The sequence below is a fragment of the Seriola aureovittata genome, chromosome 2 (genome assembly GCF_021018895.1).
Source record: "Seriola aureovittata isolate HTS-2021-v1 ecotype China chromosome 2, ASM2101889v1, whole genome shotgun sequence".
Classification (NCBI taxonomy): domain Eukaryota; kingdom Metazoa; phylum Chordata; class Actinopteri; order Carangiformes; family Carangidae; genus Seriola; species Seriola aureovittata.
In genome coordinates, this window is record NC_079365.1 from 2,702,325 (window position 1) to 2,722,710 (window position 20,386).

Consider the following 20,386-nt stretch of genomic DNA (forward strand, 5'->3'; position numbering starts at 1 on the left):
ACTGTCATTGGTTCACTACAGTTCAAGGTGGAGATTCTCGGTCATGATGTTGATGATTAGTTCACTCATCATATAAATATGTATATATTAAAACACCACATGGATGCATTCATATTCAGAGTAGCAAGATCTGAAGCCTCTTACTCGTTACAGTGCCTCTTTTTGTTTGTAGTGCAGGTTTGTTGTTTGAAATGATCAATATGAAGCTATCCAGTGAATTCAGTTGTTGAGATTGATCATTGAACCCAAACACGTTTTTATTTTTGTGTATTGTGTGTAATAAGATTCTGTTCCCATATCAGAACATTACATGTATTCATTATTCCCATGGAATCTTATTCCTCTCAGGATGGAAAAGCTTTTGAAACTGTATTTTGACCATGCAACATTAAAGCCAGCAGTAAAATGTACACAAAATGGTGTGTTCACAGGCAACTGTTGAACAGTGTGTGAGTTATCACCAGCATGCTCACTGCAGTTGAAGTGGGAATTCACATGATATTTAAATAGTTTATGCCTTTTTTACCATTTCTCCCCCGTTTTCTAACAATGACAAGAAAAAATAGTTGAACTGTTTGCAGTCATTGCAATTATTTGTCATATCTTCATCTAAGCTGCAGTTGATAATAAAACACAAATCATTGTTGTTCTTGTCCATATTGAAAATATTCAAATATTCACAGTGTAGGTTGGAAAAAGTATGTGAACCCCTTTGCTAATGACAGCAACAAAAATGACATCAAAGCTTCTTTGACTTTTTTTTTTTTTTTTTTTTTTTTAAAGTCCAATTCAACATTTTGAGTTGTTATTCAAAAGAAGCACCTGTTGCTGTGAACCAGGCCTTACAAACAAGAAATTGATTTACAATCAAGAATAGTCGGAATTAAATGATTGCATCTTTAGATGGAAGATCAACTCTGAACATGCTAGCCATAACCTGTGGTATGTGTTGGCTTTTTTTTTATTTTTTTTTTTTATTCATTTGTGGTAAAGAATGAGTAATGCAGCTTTAAGGGAAGAGAGCATGCTGGTAATTTCCCTCACTTTCCAATCTTTCTACTAAGCTAAGCTAACTTGTTGTTGGCTATAGCTTCATATTTAACACCGATATGACAGTGGTATTGATCTTCCCATCAAACGTTTGACAAGAAAAAAAAAGATTATAGAATAGAGAATATTTCTCCATAGTGTGGAACTATATCTTTAAGGTAAACGTAGGATAGAGTAGTATGAAAACAAAAGGTACAGTCAATCATAACAACGTCCAGACTCCCAGTAAGGTCACTGTGCCAGTTACTGAATGACTAGCTACCTGAGGTGTTTTTGCTGTTTCCTTACTTGGAAGTTTCCCACTGGTAGGGATGTTAATAATGAATCGTTAGTCAGTTAATTGTTGTTAAGAATTAAATCGATTTTTAAAATGTCTCAATCAACTGATAATATGTTTAATTTCTGTATCTGTAGCGAGCTGACTTGCTGTGTAATCAACTTTTATACCAGGAGAGGGTGTATTTCACCCAAACTACTGTGGTCACATTGTAGGGAAACATAAATGTGAGGCAAAGCGGGCCAAACGTAGTGCAGCGTGGGAGTATTAACACAGTAAAAAAATTCAATGCGAAATGTAAATATTGTTGTTCTCAAATACTGCAGTACATTGTCATTGTTGTGCAACCTGATAATCGTGATTGATGGTGAGGGATTTCGTGAGTGACTGAACAAAATTGAACCAGGCTATTGTGTCCCCTCAGGAAGCGCAATAACCAGTTGCATTAAGAACCTGAATAAGGAAAGAAAAACGGGCTCACGGCAAGGCTGCTTTGAGCCAATGAGGTTGCTAAAACTGACTGTTGGACTGCTCTAACTGCAGAGTTATATCACAGTTACATGCCACTACATAAACTAAAATTGACATTTAAGATGAGCTGTATACCATACCTGTCCAATACCAAAGCAAAGCAGTGACAGATCAAACCATCAGGTCACCAGTAACACAATCCAGCAAAACGAGAGGGAACAATGTCTGCGAGCTGTTTGAAGGACTGTTGGAGCAGTGCTGGGCAGTTACCGCTGTGCTGTCTGATCACACAGTGACCAAACTACAAGATGAGTTTTTGAAATGAAAGGTGAACACTGGCAGCTTATGGACGATGCAATGCCAGTCTAAGGAGCACTCAAGGCTGCCACTTATGTCTATGCATTCAGGCTACGTCCAGACTACAATGTTTTCGTTTTAAAATGCATCTCTTTTGCTACGCTTTTGCCTCCCATCCACACTACTCCTGAGTTTTCAAGCCCTGAAAACTGAGACTTTTTGAGACTTTTGGAATTGCTGCTGGACCCGTTTTAGTTTAAAAACCCCGGGGTTGCGTTGTAGTCTGGACGGGCTGAAACGGAGACCTTTGGAAACAATGACAGCCACCCAAGGTGCTCCCTGATTGGGTCTTATCAGCCTCGAAGTGAATACAACATGATGATGAATTACAAGTGTTACTGACCTTGTTGTTTTTGCTAGCAGCTGTTCAGTTCATTCTGTATTTTAATGCTACAGCTGTCTTTGCTTGTCCTCCTTCAAGTATTTTTTTGCAACCAATCAACTGCAGCGTAGACAATCTGCTTCCTGTTTACACCGGCTCGCACATACCCAGTGTGATAGCTTGGACAGAGATTGTTTCTGATACGCCGCTAAAACAGTCATCAGGTCATTTTGGTTTTAAAACGCTGTTTTAAAATTTAGTAGTGTGGACGTAGGCTTAGTCTGATCTATTCCCACCTACTGAGAAAAGGGGGTGACGGCAGCCGGGTCGTGGAGTTCAAAAACTGTGCTGTGCTGCCTGAACGAATGAAAGGACCTACACTATTACCTGCATTAACTGCTTTGCTTACCTAGTTATCCCGGATTATTATTTCATCGTTGCAATTATTGGCTATAATTTGTGTGCACACGTCCAGTTCCCAGACTTGGTGTCATCACCAGCATTAATTGCAACAGTGTTAGATTTCGTACTTGCCAATGCTGAGATGAAAGAACTGGCAGCATCGATGCCATCTAATGAAGCCACTGCTACTGATCTCGAAACTCGGTCACATTATGGCCAAAGTTGAAGACACAGGAATACTGACCTCTGAACAGGGAGCTACAGCTCAGCCAGAGTACAGTGCGGCTACAGCCATGGTACTACTCATTGGGGACCACTACTTTTCAAGTGCATCCAACAGTGCTGAAACAAAGGTTAAAAAAACTTCCTGGGCGAATCCCCGCTCCTCTTGATGTAAATCCTGTTGGTGATCACGCCATGATTCCTGGAGCTGGCCAAGTTGTCCAGGCAATATCTGTACACCCCAGAGACATCGGTGACTTCAGAGAGGGTGTTTTCTGCAGCTGGACTTAAAGTTAACAGACTATGCACACGACTCACTGCTAATCACAGAGATATGCCTATTTTACTAATAGAGATGTCTTGATCCAATCTCAAAGATTGGTATCAACTCTAGTGGACACGAACCTAAGCCAGACCCTTTATTTTATGTCCGCTGTCTCACAGGTGTTTTTAACGGAGAGCACAATTTGTGGCAGGTTGAACAAAGGCTGCACCGAGACAACACACTGGAGGATACTTTTAAAAGGAGAGAGACATTTCCTTGAGATAGCAACAAGGACTAAAAGGTTACAGAGTGGCCTATTGAATTCATCACTTTGGATAACCAGCCCATTGCTGTGGTAGAAAATACAGATTTCACTATCTTCTGGAGCCACGGTACACCTTCCCCTCTAGACCAGTGGTTCCTAACCTTTTCTAACTCATGGCCCATTTGAAAATCTCAAAAATGTTGGTGGACCACATCAGACCCTGTAACAAGCGGCCCGGGCTTGAGTCCGACCTACAGCCCTTTGCTACATGTCATCCCCCCCGCTCTCTCCCCGACTTTCCTGTCTCTCTCTCACTGCAACTATCGAATTAAAGGCAAAAATGTCCAAAAGAATCATAAAAAAAAAAAAAGAAAAGATTTCTGCACTCACAACTGAAAGTTTGTGTATTTTTTTATTTTCCTTTTATACACAGCACTTTATGTGAGGTTGAGTATTTTCTGCACTCACAAATGACTCGTCCTCACTCTGTAAGTTAATATGGAGAGGTTCAGAGTTGGACTATATTTTTTATACAGCAATTTGTTTATCTAAAACATGGGTTTGGTTTGGTCGGCCTTTTTAGTCTAGAGAAGGGAGTTATTGCTGCTCCAGTTGTTGAATAAGGACAGGCAGAGAAGACCAGCCTTTTCAAGCAAGAGCTTTATTGGTTTATTATTTTTGTTTGTGATTCATGACATGAATGTCACATAACTAATGTCCTGCTAATGTGTAATGTTTTGATAAAACTTAAACTGAGGAAAATTATGTTTTCTCTTTTGGTTAATGATTAACCAACTATTGATTTTTGACATGTTCAGCTATCACTTAACTGCCCTATGAGCTAAAAGTGAATGAGTTCAGTTGAACTTGGACTTTTTCAAGTTACATCTATCATTTTTTTTATTTTGCACTCAAAATCAGGTTTTCCCAGCAGCCTGTTCATTGTTTTTTGTGTTTATTACATCTGACAGTGTAAAAAGATAGTATAACAATATCTGACTGATGATTGAACTGGACAAATTACTACACAGCCCCAAATCTCCAAAGTCCCTGTTGAGTTTTTTAGCTTAAAACAAAGAAATTATGCTGGGAGATTTGACTGATCTCTAATGGTTGCTTACTGCCTGTCTGAAAAAGACTCTACTTTCACTTTTAAGCGGAGTTTTACATAAGCCCCGTCACCCGAGTGGTCGAATATTAAAACATTTTCCACCACCTACTTTCTTACAGTTTCAAATCATGTCACCATCACTTTTTTTAACCTTATAACTATAACCTTTAACTGGATGGAGGAATTAAGTCATCAGACATCAGAATCTTAAGTTATGAAAGAATGAGGCTGGTGAAACAGCTTCTCTTGAAGCCCCCTGATGTCTTGTGTTGACTGATTGTTAATGTGAAACTGCTTTATTATTTTGATGACCTTTTCCGGATACTTTGGCTCTGGGTAAAGAACCTCCTGAACAATGAGCACTGAAGTAATCCAATCCTAAAAGCAAACTGAGCACCTGGAAACAAGTTTGAGCTAATGCTAGCAGCATCTTGGCTAACATCCGGCAGCCCCTCCAGATGTCCTGTGTTTACCGAAGACGGCCAGAGAAACAGATTTTAAACGTGAAACTGCTGTATTCTGTGTTTTAACTGGTTTTTATCAGGTTTGTTTCTTTTAGAGAGGTTTAGACCTCTGTGGATAATTCGGCTCTCCGTAAAAACCTCCTGAACAATGAACCCTGAAGGAATCCAAACCTAAAAATAAAACAAGTTGTTTAACAACTAACAACACCCTTCTTTTCTTATTGTTTTGACTGAGAGACCCCTAGTGACAGAAAAGGTGCCTTGAACTTTACTTTGTAAATTAAATGTAAATGTTACCATTTTAACCTCAAATAAAAAAATAAAAAGAATCTAGCCTCAAAAATGTGTGATAATAGACAACTTAATCTCATGTTGAGCAGTAGCAGAAGCAGCGCAAATGAAAAATAAAAGCTGTTCATTTGAGTACTGTTCCATGTGGTAGTCTAGCGAGCGTAGAAAAATTGAAATATTGTTCAACATTTATTAATAATTGTCATCATAATTTTCACATGTGTCATCTGAGTGTTCAAAGCAAAACATTTTATTGTGGGGTTTATACCATCCACGCTATGGATGCTGCACTTTTTGTTCTATTGTGGGAACTATATAGTGGATTGTTTTTACAATTTTACAACCTGGATATGTTATGGACAGGTTATTTACTTAAATTTCATTTAAGTGTTCAAGGGCAAAAGGTAACATAAAGAGTGATTCTGACACAGCCCAGATGGCATCCATTTTTTTCAAGCAGCTGTCTGTAGAAGGAACCCGGCAAATTTTTGTTGTTAAATTACATTAATATGTAGATGTGTAATCTATTTTTATTAAAACGTTAAAATATTTTAAAATTTTAATTTTAAAAGTTCAATTGCTGCTAACCAGCCAGTTGTTAGTGGTTAAACAGATAACATCAGCTGGTGACAGCAGTCTTGTTGCAGTTACTCTGCAGCCTCAGCAAGCTCCACCTGAGCAGAAAAAGAACCATTGTCAGCAGTTGTGGTCAAAGACGGTGGAGTTACAGTTCGTCTACGGGACGAGAGACCTGCTCAAAGGCCTGGAGTTCGGCCTTTGAGTTTGGCTTTGTGTCCAGGCAATGATATGCACAACTTGTCATGTGAACTCAAGTTCAACTAAATCTGTGGATAGACTCATGATTCAGAGTGTGGATCATAATTCTACCTAAAACGATTTTGATATAATATTTTGGCCAAATCACTCACCCCTATGTGTAGATGTGTTTTCATGATGGCCTAATTACATCCACTATGATTCAGTGTCGTAAATCAGTGTCATGTTGAGGACAGCGGGTAGGCTACACTTTCTAAAGGCACTCTACCTGTATGTGCATAACGTCTGTTTTTGTTTCTTACAAAACCTTGCTGTGCAGAGTTTGGCTCAGAAGGTCTTGCTTTTTGACTGTTCATGCCGTTGAACTATTGTGCATAAGCTCTCATGATTGGATTTGCTTGCCCCTCCCTAGTTAAAATGCCTAGCTATATTACCCCAGAGACATTTTAGATATGAAAGGAGAACCAAATGCTTATTTGGTTCAGTAAGGGGCCGTTCAATACACATCCACCAGTGCTTAACAATGTCAGAACACTAAATGTGTTAAATAAATAGAAAATAAAAAGAATAGAAGGGAGAGATAGTGATGTGAGAGATGATAAGAGAGAGAGAGGGTCTCTTTTGCTGTTCATTTTGTGTGCATGTCCCTCCCCCTTGGACTTGTCCCCAAAATGGCCTCTGTTCTAGTGGAAGTGAAAAGACTTTGTTGAGCCTGCTGGTAATTTGAGCCGGTATTCATGGCCAGAGGAACGAACAAGGAAGGGCGGTGGGGGAGGAGGAGGTAAAGAAAGGCTTTCCTTCTTTGTATGGAATTTACCTCCCTAGTTCACCGTCTGGTTCTTTTGGAAGAGGCCCAAATAGTGACTCCCTTTGTGTGTTAGTTAGGAGCGAGGTGGCTATTTTTGTGAGGCAGCGATCATCCACAGAGAAAAGAAACAGTGGTTTTTGAAAAGGCTCTGGATGGGGCACCAAGGGATCCACTCCATGTCATCATGTCTAAATATGTTACAAACCCTAAAAGCTGTAACCCAAATCTACCACCCAGTTTCTCTCTCTCTGTATATTTCTGTTCTGATTGAAGTGATTCAAGTTGTAGCTGAATGCTCTGCTTTTCTAACCAAAACCTAACTGACATTTCTTGTCGCTACCTACCAGTGTGTATCCAGCTGAATGGGGCTGACATTCTCTGTTTGACAATGAACACAGTTGAACTGACCTTGACATTATTGGAAGTCCCCAGCCTTGCTGTGGTTGCCTTGGTGCTGGAGAGGGAGGGCGGCAGTTGCTGTAACTAGGGGACCACTATAGAAATGTCATGCATCCTGTTGCTGTTAATTCAAGTGGCTCTCTCTTAGTAAACTAGCCTATGTATGAGTACTAGAGTTTTGTTGTGTTTTTATGAACTTGTATTGTGCTGAATCTAATCAGACTGGTGTTTATGAAGTAACATATATGCATGTGTTTGCCCAGTGAATGACCTTGCTATAAGCCAAATCCTCTCTTTAGTGTGTGAACAGAGCACAGGAGGGCCTGTTCCTGTAGCCTGGCTGCTGCCTCTAGCTCTGTGTCTGCCTGGGTGGCTGAGGGAAGACAGAGCAGAGGAGTGTGGGTCAGTGTTTCAGCAAAGTGTGGTCACATGACAAGAGGCTGGGATGTTGGATGACTCACCCCTCCAGGCGTCTGGGAGGAAAGTGCCTCCTGCTGGTTCTATTTATTAGTGCATCCTAATGGCAGGCTGAGTGTAAGCAGAGCTGTAAAGCCCCTGGTTGTTTTTTTGCTCTTTGAATACCCCCCCCCCCCATTCTGGAAGCCTCTGTGTGGATGAGAGACAGGCCTATTGCATGGTGTTCATATTGAGTTATCACTTTAGATGCAGGCAGATGAGAGCTCTCTGCTGCTTCCCACAAAAAGCCATCGTTGTCAACATGAGTCAGCATATTTGGTTCTTCAGTTGGTGTGGAAGGACAGTTTCCCTGTGTAGTGTTGGGGTTGTTTGGTCTTAACAAAACCTCTGTCACTGTCATTGACCTCTGCTAAAGGAGCAGGGTTAGGGTTATGATAGCAGCTATAGCTACTATGAAGCAACTATATTCTATGTAGTTGCCTTTGCTGTCCCCTGGTATTGTGCATGCTGGTTTGTTTGAATGATTTACACAGTAGGCTATAAAACATACTGGTAAATTTAAGTCTGTTAATTCCTGTATTTCATTATTATTTTTGAATTTATATTTAAGGCACTTTGCCATATTCATCCCAAAGTTTGCCCCTGTGAAATACTGTTTGCTCTTTTCATATGAAATCAATAGTTTTTCCTTGGTTGCTCATGCTCAATTTTTTAATTTTTGACTAATATTTCTTTGAAATCACAAATTTAATGAACCAGTCACTAAAATAAATGTTAAATGTGAATAAAGACATGTTTTCCACAGAACATGAGCTATTGGTCCTAAACTTATCAGTTACTCAATTAAAGTGGTTAGTGAGGTGCAGGTTTTCCCATCATGCTTCATTCTACATGCTGAGTCATGTAGCAGGCTGTTTGTCTGTATCCAGGCTGTGTTCGTGTGCGGAACCGACTCTCATTCTGTCTGTTGCCCTTTATCCTCAGGTCCCCCATGACCGTGAGCCGTGGGCTACGGCTCGGTGGCGCCCCACCTCTGGAGTGGTCTGTTGCTGTAGTTGGGGCCCTGTGATTACTCTCCTCACCTCTCTTTTTTCCCCCCATCCCATCCTGTCCCTCCCCCTCCCCCTCCCCCTCCCCCTCCTCCCCCCTCTTCCCCCCTCCCACGCGCCGCTGTGCTGGACGTCATGAGCATAGTAATCGCGCTGGGAGTCACCACACCTGAAACGTCTTACTCAGATATGGCTGCTGGATCAGAGTAAGTACTCACTACCAGCTAGTTGTTCTCTCATCTTATTTACAGCCTAGGTTTTTGTTTCTTGTTTTCATCAGTTCTTACAACATTTTACTCTCCACCTACTTACTGACATCTGCGGATGCATTAACATTGCTAAAATAGAGCTGGTGTCAAGATTGTAAACAAACTGCTGATCCAAATGAAACAAACAAACCTGACTGAAAAAGAAAACAGAGGTGACACAGAAATGCCCCATGGCACCGAACAACTAATGACCTATGGTTGACTGTGCATTGTGCATGCTCTCAGTTTTTAAATGCAATTCAGATTTATAATGAACATTTAAAAGTGCTGCACATGATTTGGTCAAACTAGGGGTTATGATGGCCCAGGAGTTCATCATTGCAACATAGTTCCGTTCAGTTGAATTCTGTAGTTATTCCCTTTTAGAAAATGTATTGTAGTACAACTCTTTGGCCCAAAGCAGCACAATATGTACATGCAACATTGCTGAGCTCTTTGTTCACATTTCTCTACAACTGTAGCACGTTGGGTTGTGATGAATATGCTTCCTGTCAGCAGTTTTCTGTATTCTCCACAAAGTCTGCCGGAGAGACCCGAAGAGATGGGAAGTGCAGTCCACCAAAGACTAAACTTTACCCGAGAGAAATAAAGAAAATACAGTATGTGATGCTTCAGTCAGGCTGGCTACACATGAACTCAAAACCCTCTTAAAGCAAAGCAATGTAACCATGATTCCTGAGTAGGGATGGACGATAAACAGAAATACCACCACAAGCCTCCTGTCTTCCCCATCAGAGCCACTTGGAAAATTCAGAGGTTTTGAAGTGGCCCAGTGTTTTCCTCACTTTTATTGTACTTTTGTTGACCAGAAAATTTGCAAGGCTGTTGCAACTTGTTTTGAAACTCACTCACTGAAAGTTACTACCTGTTGTGTGCAGTGTGTAACTGGCCTGTGTAACTGTATATTGTGCCAAATTTAAATGAAACTGCAAATTTTATTTTATAAAAGTTTCAGTAATCTCATGATTATTTGCACATTTTGTCCAGTGGGACAACCCACCCGCCAGGAGCCTAATTATTATCCCTGTCATTTTTTACATTGTGGTCACTGTGTCCTGTATCGTCCAAGCCCTCTCTCTCTGTGTAAGGCATCATACCTCCACATCAGGGTCTAGCAGTTCTGAGTAGTGTCTGAGGAAATGTCTGCAGACAGCATAAGTAAGAACACTTGCCACTTCTCTGTAGGTAGCTCTGCTTTGGAGACTGAAGTTATGTGGAATCCACTTGGCCTCTCTCCCATCCACCCCTGTTCACGGCCCCCTTTAGTTTCCTCCACACCTCACCTCATAGGACTGATTCTAACACGAGGGAAAATACACAGCCTCTGCGGAGATAAACAAAATCCCAGGATTAAAATGTAATATTTTATCAGTTTGATACTTTTGACATTTAAGTTTGCTTCAGCTTTTGAGGACCAGGGGGAAAGGCAAGGTTATTCACTGTCTAGCCAGACCTCAGCTAAAGGGCAAAAGGAGTTGCATAACATAATGGCGGCCCACATTCCATTTCCTAAATTGCAGCTCTCCCAGGCTGGAGAGCAAACTTGAGCTTCTTGGTGCCATCTAGTGACTGATTGATGTCTTTTATTAAAACAGTTGGGAACAGATTTCCTGTAGTGGAAAAATAACTTCTCATGTGTACATCATTTTTTTGTTTTATCTTTATCCCTTAAAGTAATCTTTTTTTCTTTTTTTTTCTTCTTTTTTTTTTTGATTTTCCAGCCCTGAGTCAGTTGAAGCAAGCCCTGCCGTGAATGAGAAAAACTACAACAACCACAGCTGTGGGAGCGCACAGAGTCATGGGTATCGAGGACTACCATATGCTGTGAGTTCATACTGCTCTTTTCTAATCATCAATTCTAATCATAGCATGTCTTATTGTACGAAAGAAGAATTACTCTCTATTAATCAAAGATAAGTTGCCTATGGTTGTGAACATGTTGAAAGCTAAAATAATAACTGTCTAATCTATCCAATCATTTCTTTTTCTAATCTTTTCAATTTCTTGTTCTATTAAAATAGAACAGCAAGATTAAAACTAAGGATTGGTTCTAGTTTGATTAAATCCATGAATGTCTATCCTACTATTGGTCTTCTGTAACCACAGACTACTTCTGTTATTAACAGCTGTACTGTTTCACATACCTGTTTTTTTGCCCCATTTTCATTCGTCTCCGTTTTCCGTTTCCCTTTTTGCCTGAACACCCGTTGTTTGAAGATGCAACAGTCTTCCGTTGTGTGTTGTCAGGATCACAACTATGGCGCACCCCCTCCCCCCACCCCACCCGCCTCCCCGCTCTCCCAAACCATCATCCCTCGCATGGATATCAACGGCGTGCTACTCGGCTCCCGATATCACGAAACTCCCGATGACAACTCAGCTGACAGCGACAGCTCCTCAGAGGAGGATGGGGCCATGGCCAGCTGGTGTCACTGCAGCCTGACGCCGGATGGCTTGCTCATCAAATGTGACAACTGCAGGTAAGAGATGGAAAAACGGAGCAGTCTGTATCCAGAAGCACTTTGGTATTCAACTCTCCCAACCTTCCCTGCTGTGGGATCAGCTGCATGTGTAACCTGTATTTCAAAAAAGTGTGAACATCCATGATAAAATATAATGCTACTGACACTGGTTACAGTGAAGACTGGCATTGTGTAGAAGGATCACAACTAGAGGATCATTTTAAAGACTACTAGTAATTTTGAGGTTTTTAACCAGGGCCAGTTAAGTGTTGGAAAACTATCAAATCTAGTTGCAGAACTACATTGACAAAACATTGCCTGTTTGTTTGAAATGCTGATTTGTTTTATTGTGGTGTTTCAGGGGACTTGACAGGAGGAAAGGAGCAGAGGGCCAACACAGGAAGACAGAAAATGTCTCAGGTACGTGTCTTATTCTTGTTCATTTAGGCTTAGAGAAGTTTGTAACCATGCCTCATAAAGCATATTACTGATAGATGTTCCCCATCATATCTGATTCATATATATGTGTTTTCTTGGTAGCTGGAGAAAGCAGTGCCACAGAGAGTGGTGATGAAGAGGTGTCGCCCTCCACCATCTCCTACACTGCCACCCAGCATACACCCACCAGCATCAAACTCACTGTCAACCGGGTCAAAAGGAGCAAATCCAAAAAGAGGAAGAAGAGTACGGAGAAGGCCCGTGGAACCCCGAAAGGCAAGAAAGTCAAGGTATGTGAAATGTTAGAAACATACTGGTTCATTATGAGTCTGAGTCAGATTAAAGTCCTGTATGGAACTTTTTTATTTTCTTCTTTGTTACCAGCCCGCCACATTGAAAACTCTACAACTATAGAATAGTAGCTGCTTAATCTGTCAGTGTATTGATATGGGTAAACTTCTTCCAGGCTTTCCGAGAGGGTTCTAGGAAGTCCATGAGGATGAAGGTAAGATTAGAGTTAACATCCCATTTATGTGAAGTTATGGATTACACAGTGCAGCCTCATGCTTCCCTTCTCTCTAAAGAAAAACTCTCATAACCTGCTCCATCTTTTATTCTGCCTAGAATTCGACGACTGAGGCCAGCGTGCTGGATGAAAATACAGCAGAGGGGTGGGAGAGCAGGATCCGCCAGTGGACCGACCAGTATGAAGAGGCTCTGGCGAACCAGTACAGTGCTGACGTCCAGACACTGCTTCAGCTTCACCGTGCTGCCAGCACCACTGCCTCGAAGACCGAGAGCAGCGCCACAATGCCTCCCTCCACCACACAGATCCACACCTCAGTCGACGCCATGGACACCATCAACCGTACTGAGCTAGCCTGTAACAATACAGTGCTCGGCTCACAGATGCAGGTTAGCCGGAGTCCGAATCCAATTTTGCATGCATGTGAAACAGTACTATTGCGAAAGATGCAATGTGATTAACCATATTAAACCCATAGTTACCCGAATAACACATTATATGAAAACATTTTACTGATCGATAGAAAATCAAAGAGCGCAAGTCAGCTTTTTTCCAAACTTGTCCATCAGATAAATGACGTAGCCTCTTTACATTTTAGTTACTGGTTCTGTAGGCACGGGTAGTCATGTCATGATGTTTTTAATATTAGCCTGCAGTTACAAATAAATAATTTGTGATTGGCTTTTTGTAGCTCCAGTTGGGGCGCGTAACGCGAGTGCAGAAACACAGGAAGATCCTCCGAGCAGCAAAGAACCTGGAACCAGAAACACTTATCATTGAATATCGGGGAAAGGTCATGCTCAAACAACAGTTTGAAGTCAACGGACATTTCTTCAAAAAGTAAGAGGTCACAGTTTATTAGTGATGGGCTATAGTAATTGTGGTATTTGTGTCCAAAGACAACTGATGCATTCTCAAGGTTTATTGTTCTCTCACCTTTATTTTTTAAATATAAAACAATTGTTTTTGATACCAGTGTCTCCATATTTTTTCCAGACCCTACCCTTTTGTGCTGTTTTACTCGAAATTTAACGATGTAGAGATGTGTGTTGATGCACGGACCTTTGGAAATGATGCACGTTTCATCAGGAGGTCATGTACACCCAATGCTGAGGTCAGCCATGAAGCTTTATTTAAATTTGAATACATGTCAGTGATGGAGAAAATGGTTTTGCTTAAGTGTAATGCTCTCTTTGTCTTTTTAACTAAGATAAATTTCCATCTGTTCCGACTGTTCCTGTCGACAGGTCCGACATATGATTGCTGAGGGAATGATCCATCTGTGTATCTACGCTGTCAGTCAAATCACGAAGGACGCTGAGGTCACCATTGGATTTGACTATGAGTTCAATAGCTGGTCAGTACCGATCCTAATTCCATACCTTTTACTTTCCACCTTCTTTGAACCAGCCACTAAAAAGCAACACAGGTCAAATCCTTCCACCCAATCAACAATGATATCAAGTACAAGTGGTAATAGAGCAAACCCTGTCTAGAAATGTACAGAAGATATGATGCAACACATGTTGGTGTCAGATATGAAGCAGGTATTTTGTGCTTTACCTGAAAACCTTTTCTCCAGTGTAATCTTCTCCTCTCTTGGTAACAAACCACCAGTAATTACAAAGTGGACTGTGCCTGCCATAAGGGCAATCAGAACTGCCCGGTGCAGAAGCACAACCTGAGCCCTAGGGAGAGCATCCTGAGTCCCCCCTCCCTGCTGCCTCCCTCTCCTCTGGTTGGTGCTGAGACCCGACGGAGAAAAGCTCAGAGAAGGGAAATGGAGGGCTGCCTGGCCAGTGACAGCAACCAGATCCTCGACGAGCACCAGGATGCCAAAGAACTGCAGGGGACAAGTGACACAGAGGTGTGTGTCTAACTAAAATGAAGAGATCTGCACATTAATTGGGTAAAAGCTAAGGTTTAGCAAAGATATCAAACCAATGATTGCTTAAGATTAAGCAAAGGGACAATAAAATGTTCTAAACACATGGCTCAGTTATTTAAAATTCCAATAGTATCCAAATATTGCCTTTACTTAGTGCTGGGTAAAATGTTTTCCTCATGTGCTGCCTGTGCATGTACAATTAGGAGAGACTGCTGGATGAGGTGAAGGTGGAAGAGGCAGAGGAAGGAGAAGTGGATGAAAATGGGGTCACCGTCTCCAGTAAAAGAGTATGTCATCTTAATTATTTTCCAGTACAGCTGTTTTGCAAATCTCACATACTTTTATTTATATCTATATCCTGTATATTATTGTTATACATCAGTCATTCAGAAGACAAAATGTTTCAGGTAAGTGTGATACTGCCTATGTAACTCAACTCTCTGTGCCTATTCATGTAGACATTTAACAGCCTGGAAAGGAGGCGGAGGAGAGTGGGAGGAGCAGACATTAAGGAAGAGGGTGTGGAAACTGAGGACGGGGCAGGAAACCCCACAGGGAACACCCCCACGCCCCACAACACTGGAGTTGGGGTCAGCACAAGACGTACCACCTATGTCATGGTCAGTGAGAGAAATCAAGTTGTTTGATCTGTATGTGTTAAAGTGATAGTTTGGGTTATTTGACGTGTGGTTGTATTAGGTACTTATCCATAGTCAGTGTATCAGTGTTTGGAGAAGCAGGCAGGAGTACCGGCGCAGAGGCTGAGCAGTGTACTGCAGGAAAAACATTTTTCAACCATTTAAAAAATGCCCATCTAAAAACCAGCAAGATAAAGCGGTGGAAAATATTCAAAAATCAGAATACGCTTAAACTGATAGTGGTTTTTCAGGTGGGCATTTTCTAGGTGGCTAAAGTACAATTTTTTTTTTCTGCTGTCCCCATCTACAGCAGTACACTGCTCAGCTTCTGTGCCAGTACTCCTGCCTACTTCTTCAAACTGGGAGCGCACTGACCCAGACCTACTGCAGGTAAAACACTGACTATGGATAAATACCTCATACAACCACATGTCAAATAACCCGAACTATCACTTTCTTCTTTCATTGTGTTTTTTGTTGTCATCTTTCTGGCGGCATCTGATTTATTTGTTCTACTTATATTCTGTTAAGGAAACACCATCTATTGAAGAAAAGACCTCGTTACCCTACTTGCCTACACCAGCTGCTCCCCCTAAACCTGCGCGACCTACCAAGCCTCGGCCCAAAAGCCGGATCTCTCGCTACCGGTCAAGCTCATCGCAGCGGGCTCGGCGGCAGCGTCAAGCCCTCGCCCAGCAGGCGGCAGCAGCTGCTGCAGCTGCAGCTTTGGCAACAGTCCCATCATCAGCTGAGCAGGGGGCTGCTCTAGATGAGGATGGATCTCAGGGTCCTTATGGTGGCGAACATGGCCAAGGAGAGAGCAGTCTGGGGAGTCATATCCTCGATGGAGAAGGCCAGGGTCTAAACTGCATAAATAGGGGCAACTTGCGCTACCCCAAAACCAAGAAGGTTAGAGGACATTGGACTTGAGAAAACATTCTACAATTCATTTTTAAATTCTCTGGTCAAGTCAAGCTTTCCTAATCATATGTGTTATTTTGTATGTTCTGTGCAATGCCACAGTACCTTGTGACAGAGTGGCTGAATGACAAAATCCCTGGAGGGGAGAAGGTCCACCAAGAGGTGCCTGTTGAGCGCCTGCTGCGGATAACCACTGACCCCACGGTGCTGGCCACCACCCTCAACATGCTGCCAGGCCTCTCCCACTCATCGCTCATTTGCACCACACCCAGACACTACGTCCGCTTCGGCTCCCCCTTCAACCCTGAGAGACGCAGACCCCGCCCACTCCAAATGGATGGCACTTATGGCTGCTACAAAAAGGTAAGAGAAAGATGAAGTATATGAATATAAAAGATATACAAATATGCTCATCCTTAGTGAAGTTGCATTGAGTGTTCATGCTGTTACAAGCCTCTCTGCACAGTAAATACTGAAGCTGTCCATTTTGTTGCTTTACATTCATGTAATAAACATACACATGTAAATTAGATGGTAATGTGCAGGAGAAATAAAAGAAAGAAAAAATGGTAGTGAGCGATTACTATCAGCAGTTTCCACTGTATGTCAGTTTGTGTTTTAAACCAGACATTACTGTTGTTTTGACACAGCGATGGATAAAGCAGGTGGAAGATGAGAGCTGTTCGGCCAGTATGGAGGATGGCACTGAGTCAACCTCCTCCCAGCAAAGTACCAGTAGCAGATCCACCCCCAACCCCCTGTCCAGTGGTATGTACACACCTCCCTCCATCAGGATGATTCATTTACTGGCAGCTGTCAGTGAAGCCTTTGAAACGACCTGTTTTTTTTTGTTTATTCTTCAGAAAATGTTACTTGACTTAAGCTTGTTCTTCATCTAGTCACACCCATTAAACATTCACAGTCCTGTTCAATAACTTTGGACCATTCCTCCTCCTCTTACAGCTAGAGACCCATTCTTAGGATGTCTGATGTGAGTGACTCTCTTCAGGTCATTCCACAGCATCTCTGTTGAGTTAAACAGTTAAAAATAATAGTAATACTATCAGGGCCATTCATCTTTAACTTTGTTTATTGTGTGTTTTGTCTCTTTTTGACAAAGAATACAAGTGTAGGAAGGCAGAGAGAGTCTGTGACCACAACTGTACAAAGAACAATTACACTTAATGTAGGGTGAAAAGGCAATAACATGAACTGATAAACAAAAGATCCACAAGGCCTAATATCTGCCATCATGATATTATCATATGCTTATTATAAACATGGCAGCAAGATTTTTCAAATATCACTTTCATGATGAATACATGTTCACATTGGCAGGTGTTTCCTGTGAATAGATTCAAATGTTTGAGAGTTTTGTAAAAGTCCTGACTCCAAGTTGCTTTTGTTGATGTCATTAGCTGCACTGTGAACGTTTGAATGTTGTATTCAGTAAGAACAGTTGTTATCGTTATTAGTTGTGTTGTTCTTTTTTCTTTTTCTTTTTTTTTTTACACATTTTATGTCTTTTAAAAATCACAGAAGTCAACGCGCCGTTTAAAAAGCGTCGCTCCAAGTATATGGCAGAGATGACACCAGCACCGTCAGACCACCTGCTTCGCCCATTGTCACCCATCACACCGCCACTCCCAGAGGACTCCCTCCACCCGCTGCTTCACACCCCCTGTGGCTCCCTGGTGCCCAATGGCCTGACCTACTCACCCATGCCCTCACTGCCGGCAAGCCGCTGCAACACACCGTTGCAATTTGAAGTAAGGTCACAACAACATACACCTACATCCACAAATACAGTGATTCCCATTACCATCTTTACCAGTCTCACAAGGCACACAAATCCCACACGAACACAATCCAGGACTTCTTTAGTTAACTGTTGTCGTTGGTTATAATTGAAGTCTCTGTCAGTCGTCTTAGCTTGTCAGAGGTTGTGGCTGAACATCCATCACCTCTACAGATTAATGTACAGTGTGTGTTTCTTTCAACATCAAGTCCATGTGTGAGTATAATATTTTAGAATTAATTGAACCTCTTCGTGAGTATAATCAGTTGTGTTAATTATACACCGACTGCTGAGAGACCATTGGTTTAAGTTTCTTCCGTGCACAAAATGAGCTGTCTTTTTGAGCCTAAACATGTTCAAGTCAAATTTTAATTTAGTTTTATGGGTGAACATGGGTGTGGTAAAATGAATCGATAGCGCCCCCTATAAAATTTCAACAAGGCAGTACTTGCCCTGTCTTTCACCTACATGTATGAAAATCATTGGGCACATGTAACATGTAACAGACCTACAGAAAAGACTACTGCACCCCATACCCTAAACCGAACAGGATTTTTGGAATGTTTTTGGAATTTACTGTTCATTTACAGGCACTGTACTTTTATGAACTCCTACTAGAAATTAATCAGATCGACTTCACATTTGGTCAGTCTCATCTTGAGACTTTTGCATTGCTAAAGTACGGACTTTGAGTTTTGGTTGAATGACCTGTCCGTGGCAGTGCGGCAATAATTTAACTTGATATAACTCCAGCACATGTTGTTCAAACCGCCACAAACTTTAAATGATTGATTAGAGTCCAGCCTGAAGACATCTTCATGTTAATATTCATTTATAAATATAGCGCCACATTATGGCGACAGTCAAGTTATACAATTTGATGTACTATCTTCCCCAAACTTCACGTGTTTGATGACAGTCCCACACTGACAACATCTGCATGGTAGCATGGCGTCACAGTCATAGCGCCACCCAATCAAAACAGGAAGTAACCCTTGAGTTACAATCATCATTTGATTTACATGAAATTTTCATGGTCTGGTTTACACTTGATTAACAGGAACATAATGTATGTTTTTGGTGCGTGTCCTCTAGCACCACATGGACACCAGTAGTAAAACAAAACATGCAATACATCATGTCCGCCGCCACACAGCCCTTGCAGGGCATCTTACCTGTAACCGCGGTGTCCGATGATGACGACGATGCACAGCTGCGTTAACTGGCCTCCTGGCTCAACGCTGCTTACAGCTTTAATTCAATATCATATCTGGGGAATATTGTTAATTGCCGAGGATAAACTGCTGTTTTTATGCAAATTACCCCTTTGGTGCGCGACACAATTTAATCTTTGTTTTCCAATTATACCCGTTGACAAAAATAGTTAATCCTCAACACCAACACATCAATAGAATTTATTTTGCTGTTGATTTACCTGGGCAGGTTATCCAAATGTAATTAATGTGTGGGACACATCACGTTTGAAACTGTGATGTTTCTAATAGCCTTTGCCTTTCTCTTTAGAACATATCATCCCCTGAGGCATCTCCTGTTCACCGGCCAGAGTCCATCTCACCTGAGGTACAGTCCCATCTCTGCCCCACTGACTCTTAACTGCTGTTAACTGCTGACTGCTCACTCCAGTTCGTCTGATTAACCCCATCTTCTCCATTTGTCTTTCAATTTCTCTGTCCTTTACTTCTTTACTCACAGCCATGTCTTCAGACAGACTTTGAAGTCCCTCGGCCTCAGTTCCCAGACCTGTCACTCCCCTCCAGCTTGGAGAGCCCTGTGGCCATGACGTCAGATGACTTTTCCCTTCCTGGATGCCCCTCAGGCCCAGATTCCCAGGGTCCATCATCCGTGGGAACCAGTTCCCTAAACCCAGTGTCGTGTCCTTCCTCAGACCTAAACCCCCAAAACAGGGAGCAGGCCTTCAGGACAGAGTTCAACCTCATATACACTTGCTCGCCCCTCAATTCAAACTTGGGGAACCCCGTGGCCACTGACTGCCGCCAATCCCAGTCAGAAGGAGGCTTCTCCCCTGCAGAGTCCTTCCACAGTTCCATAAGTGGCCAGGGGCTGATGGGAGATGTGGGCCCTGGCTCCATGTCGCCCTACGGTGAGCCTCATTATGGGGGAGGCTACCCAGACAGTGGCACACCTCCTCACACCAGCAACCCACCACAAAAGAGGAAGGCAAGTTCTCTGCATCTTAATGACAAGAATGTGAAAACTGTTTTTTATTAGATAATTTTTCAGGTAAATCGTTAAGAGTTTCATCTTTTCTTCTCAAGCACGAATGACATGTGATATCTGCAAATTGAAAAGCCAAAAGTCATAAAATATATCAATTTCTCCCTTGTGTCTGGGGGACAAATCCAATAGCAACTGGCATTTAAAAACATATATAACCATTTTATGTGTATATCTGAAATGATTTCGACTCTGTAGCTTTGACCCTCCCTCCCCCTTCCCTCTCCCTCCGTCCCCTTCCTC

General features: G+C 41.9%; 1 protein-coding gene across 7 annotated transcripts in view; it reads left to right on the plus strand.

Annotated features, from left to right (window-relative positions):
- Positions 1 to 20,386, plus strand: part of setd5 (SET domain containing 5) — a 34,419-nt gene that overhangs the window by 8,036 nt on the left and 5,997 nt on the right. For 2 of the 7 annotated variants that reach the window (XM_056405488.1, XM_056405514.1), the window contains exons 2-20: positions 8,883 to 9,153; positions 10,938 to 11,040; positions 11,434 to 11,696; positions 12,040 to 12,098; positions 12,219 to 12,406; positions 12,583 to 12,621; positions 12,741 to 13,031; positions 13,334 to 13,482; positions 13,639 to 13,756; positions 13,890 to 13,999; positions 14,260 to 14,509; positions 14,734 to 14,817; positions 14,989 to 15,150; positions 15,700 to 16,077; positions 16,192 to 16,452; positions 16,740 to 16,857; positions 17,629 to 17,858; positions 19,412 to 19,468; positions 19,601 to 20,086. In XM_056405488.1, coding sequence (XP_056261463.1) covers positions 9,083 to 9,153; positions 10,938 to 11,040; positions 11,434 to 11,696; positions 12,040 to 12,098; positions 12,219 to 12,406; positions 12,583 to 12,621; positions 12,741 to 13,031; positions 13,334 to 13,482; positions 13,639 to 13,756; positions 13,890 to 13,999; positions 14,260 to 14,509; positions 14,734 to 14,817; positions 14,989 to 15,150; positions 15,700 to 16,077; positions 16,192 to 16,452; positions 16,740 to 16,857; positions 17,629 to 17,858; positions 19,412 to 19,468; positions 19,601 to 20,086 — 3,417 coding nt within the window. In that variant the 5' untranslated portion in view covers positions 8,883 to 9,082. Of the gene's footprint in view, positions 1 to 8,882; positions 9,154 to 9,714; positions 9,816 to 10,937; positions 11,041 to 11,433; positions 11,697 to 12,039; positions 12,099 to 12,218; positions 12,407 to 12,582; positions 12,622 to 12,740; positions 13,032 to 13,333; positions 13,483 to 13,638; positions 13,757 to 13,889; positions 14,000 to 14,259; positions 14,510 to 14,733; positions 14,818 to 14,988; positions 15,151 to 15,699; positions 16,078 to 16,191; positions 16,453 to 16,739; positions 16,858 to 17,628; positions 17,859 to 19,411; positions 19,469 to 19,600; positions 20,087 to 20,386 lie in introns of those variants that run through there. The other 5 variants (XM_056405497.1, XM_056405541.1, XM_056405506.1 and 2 more) reach the window with 3 other exon arrangements.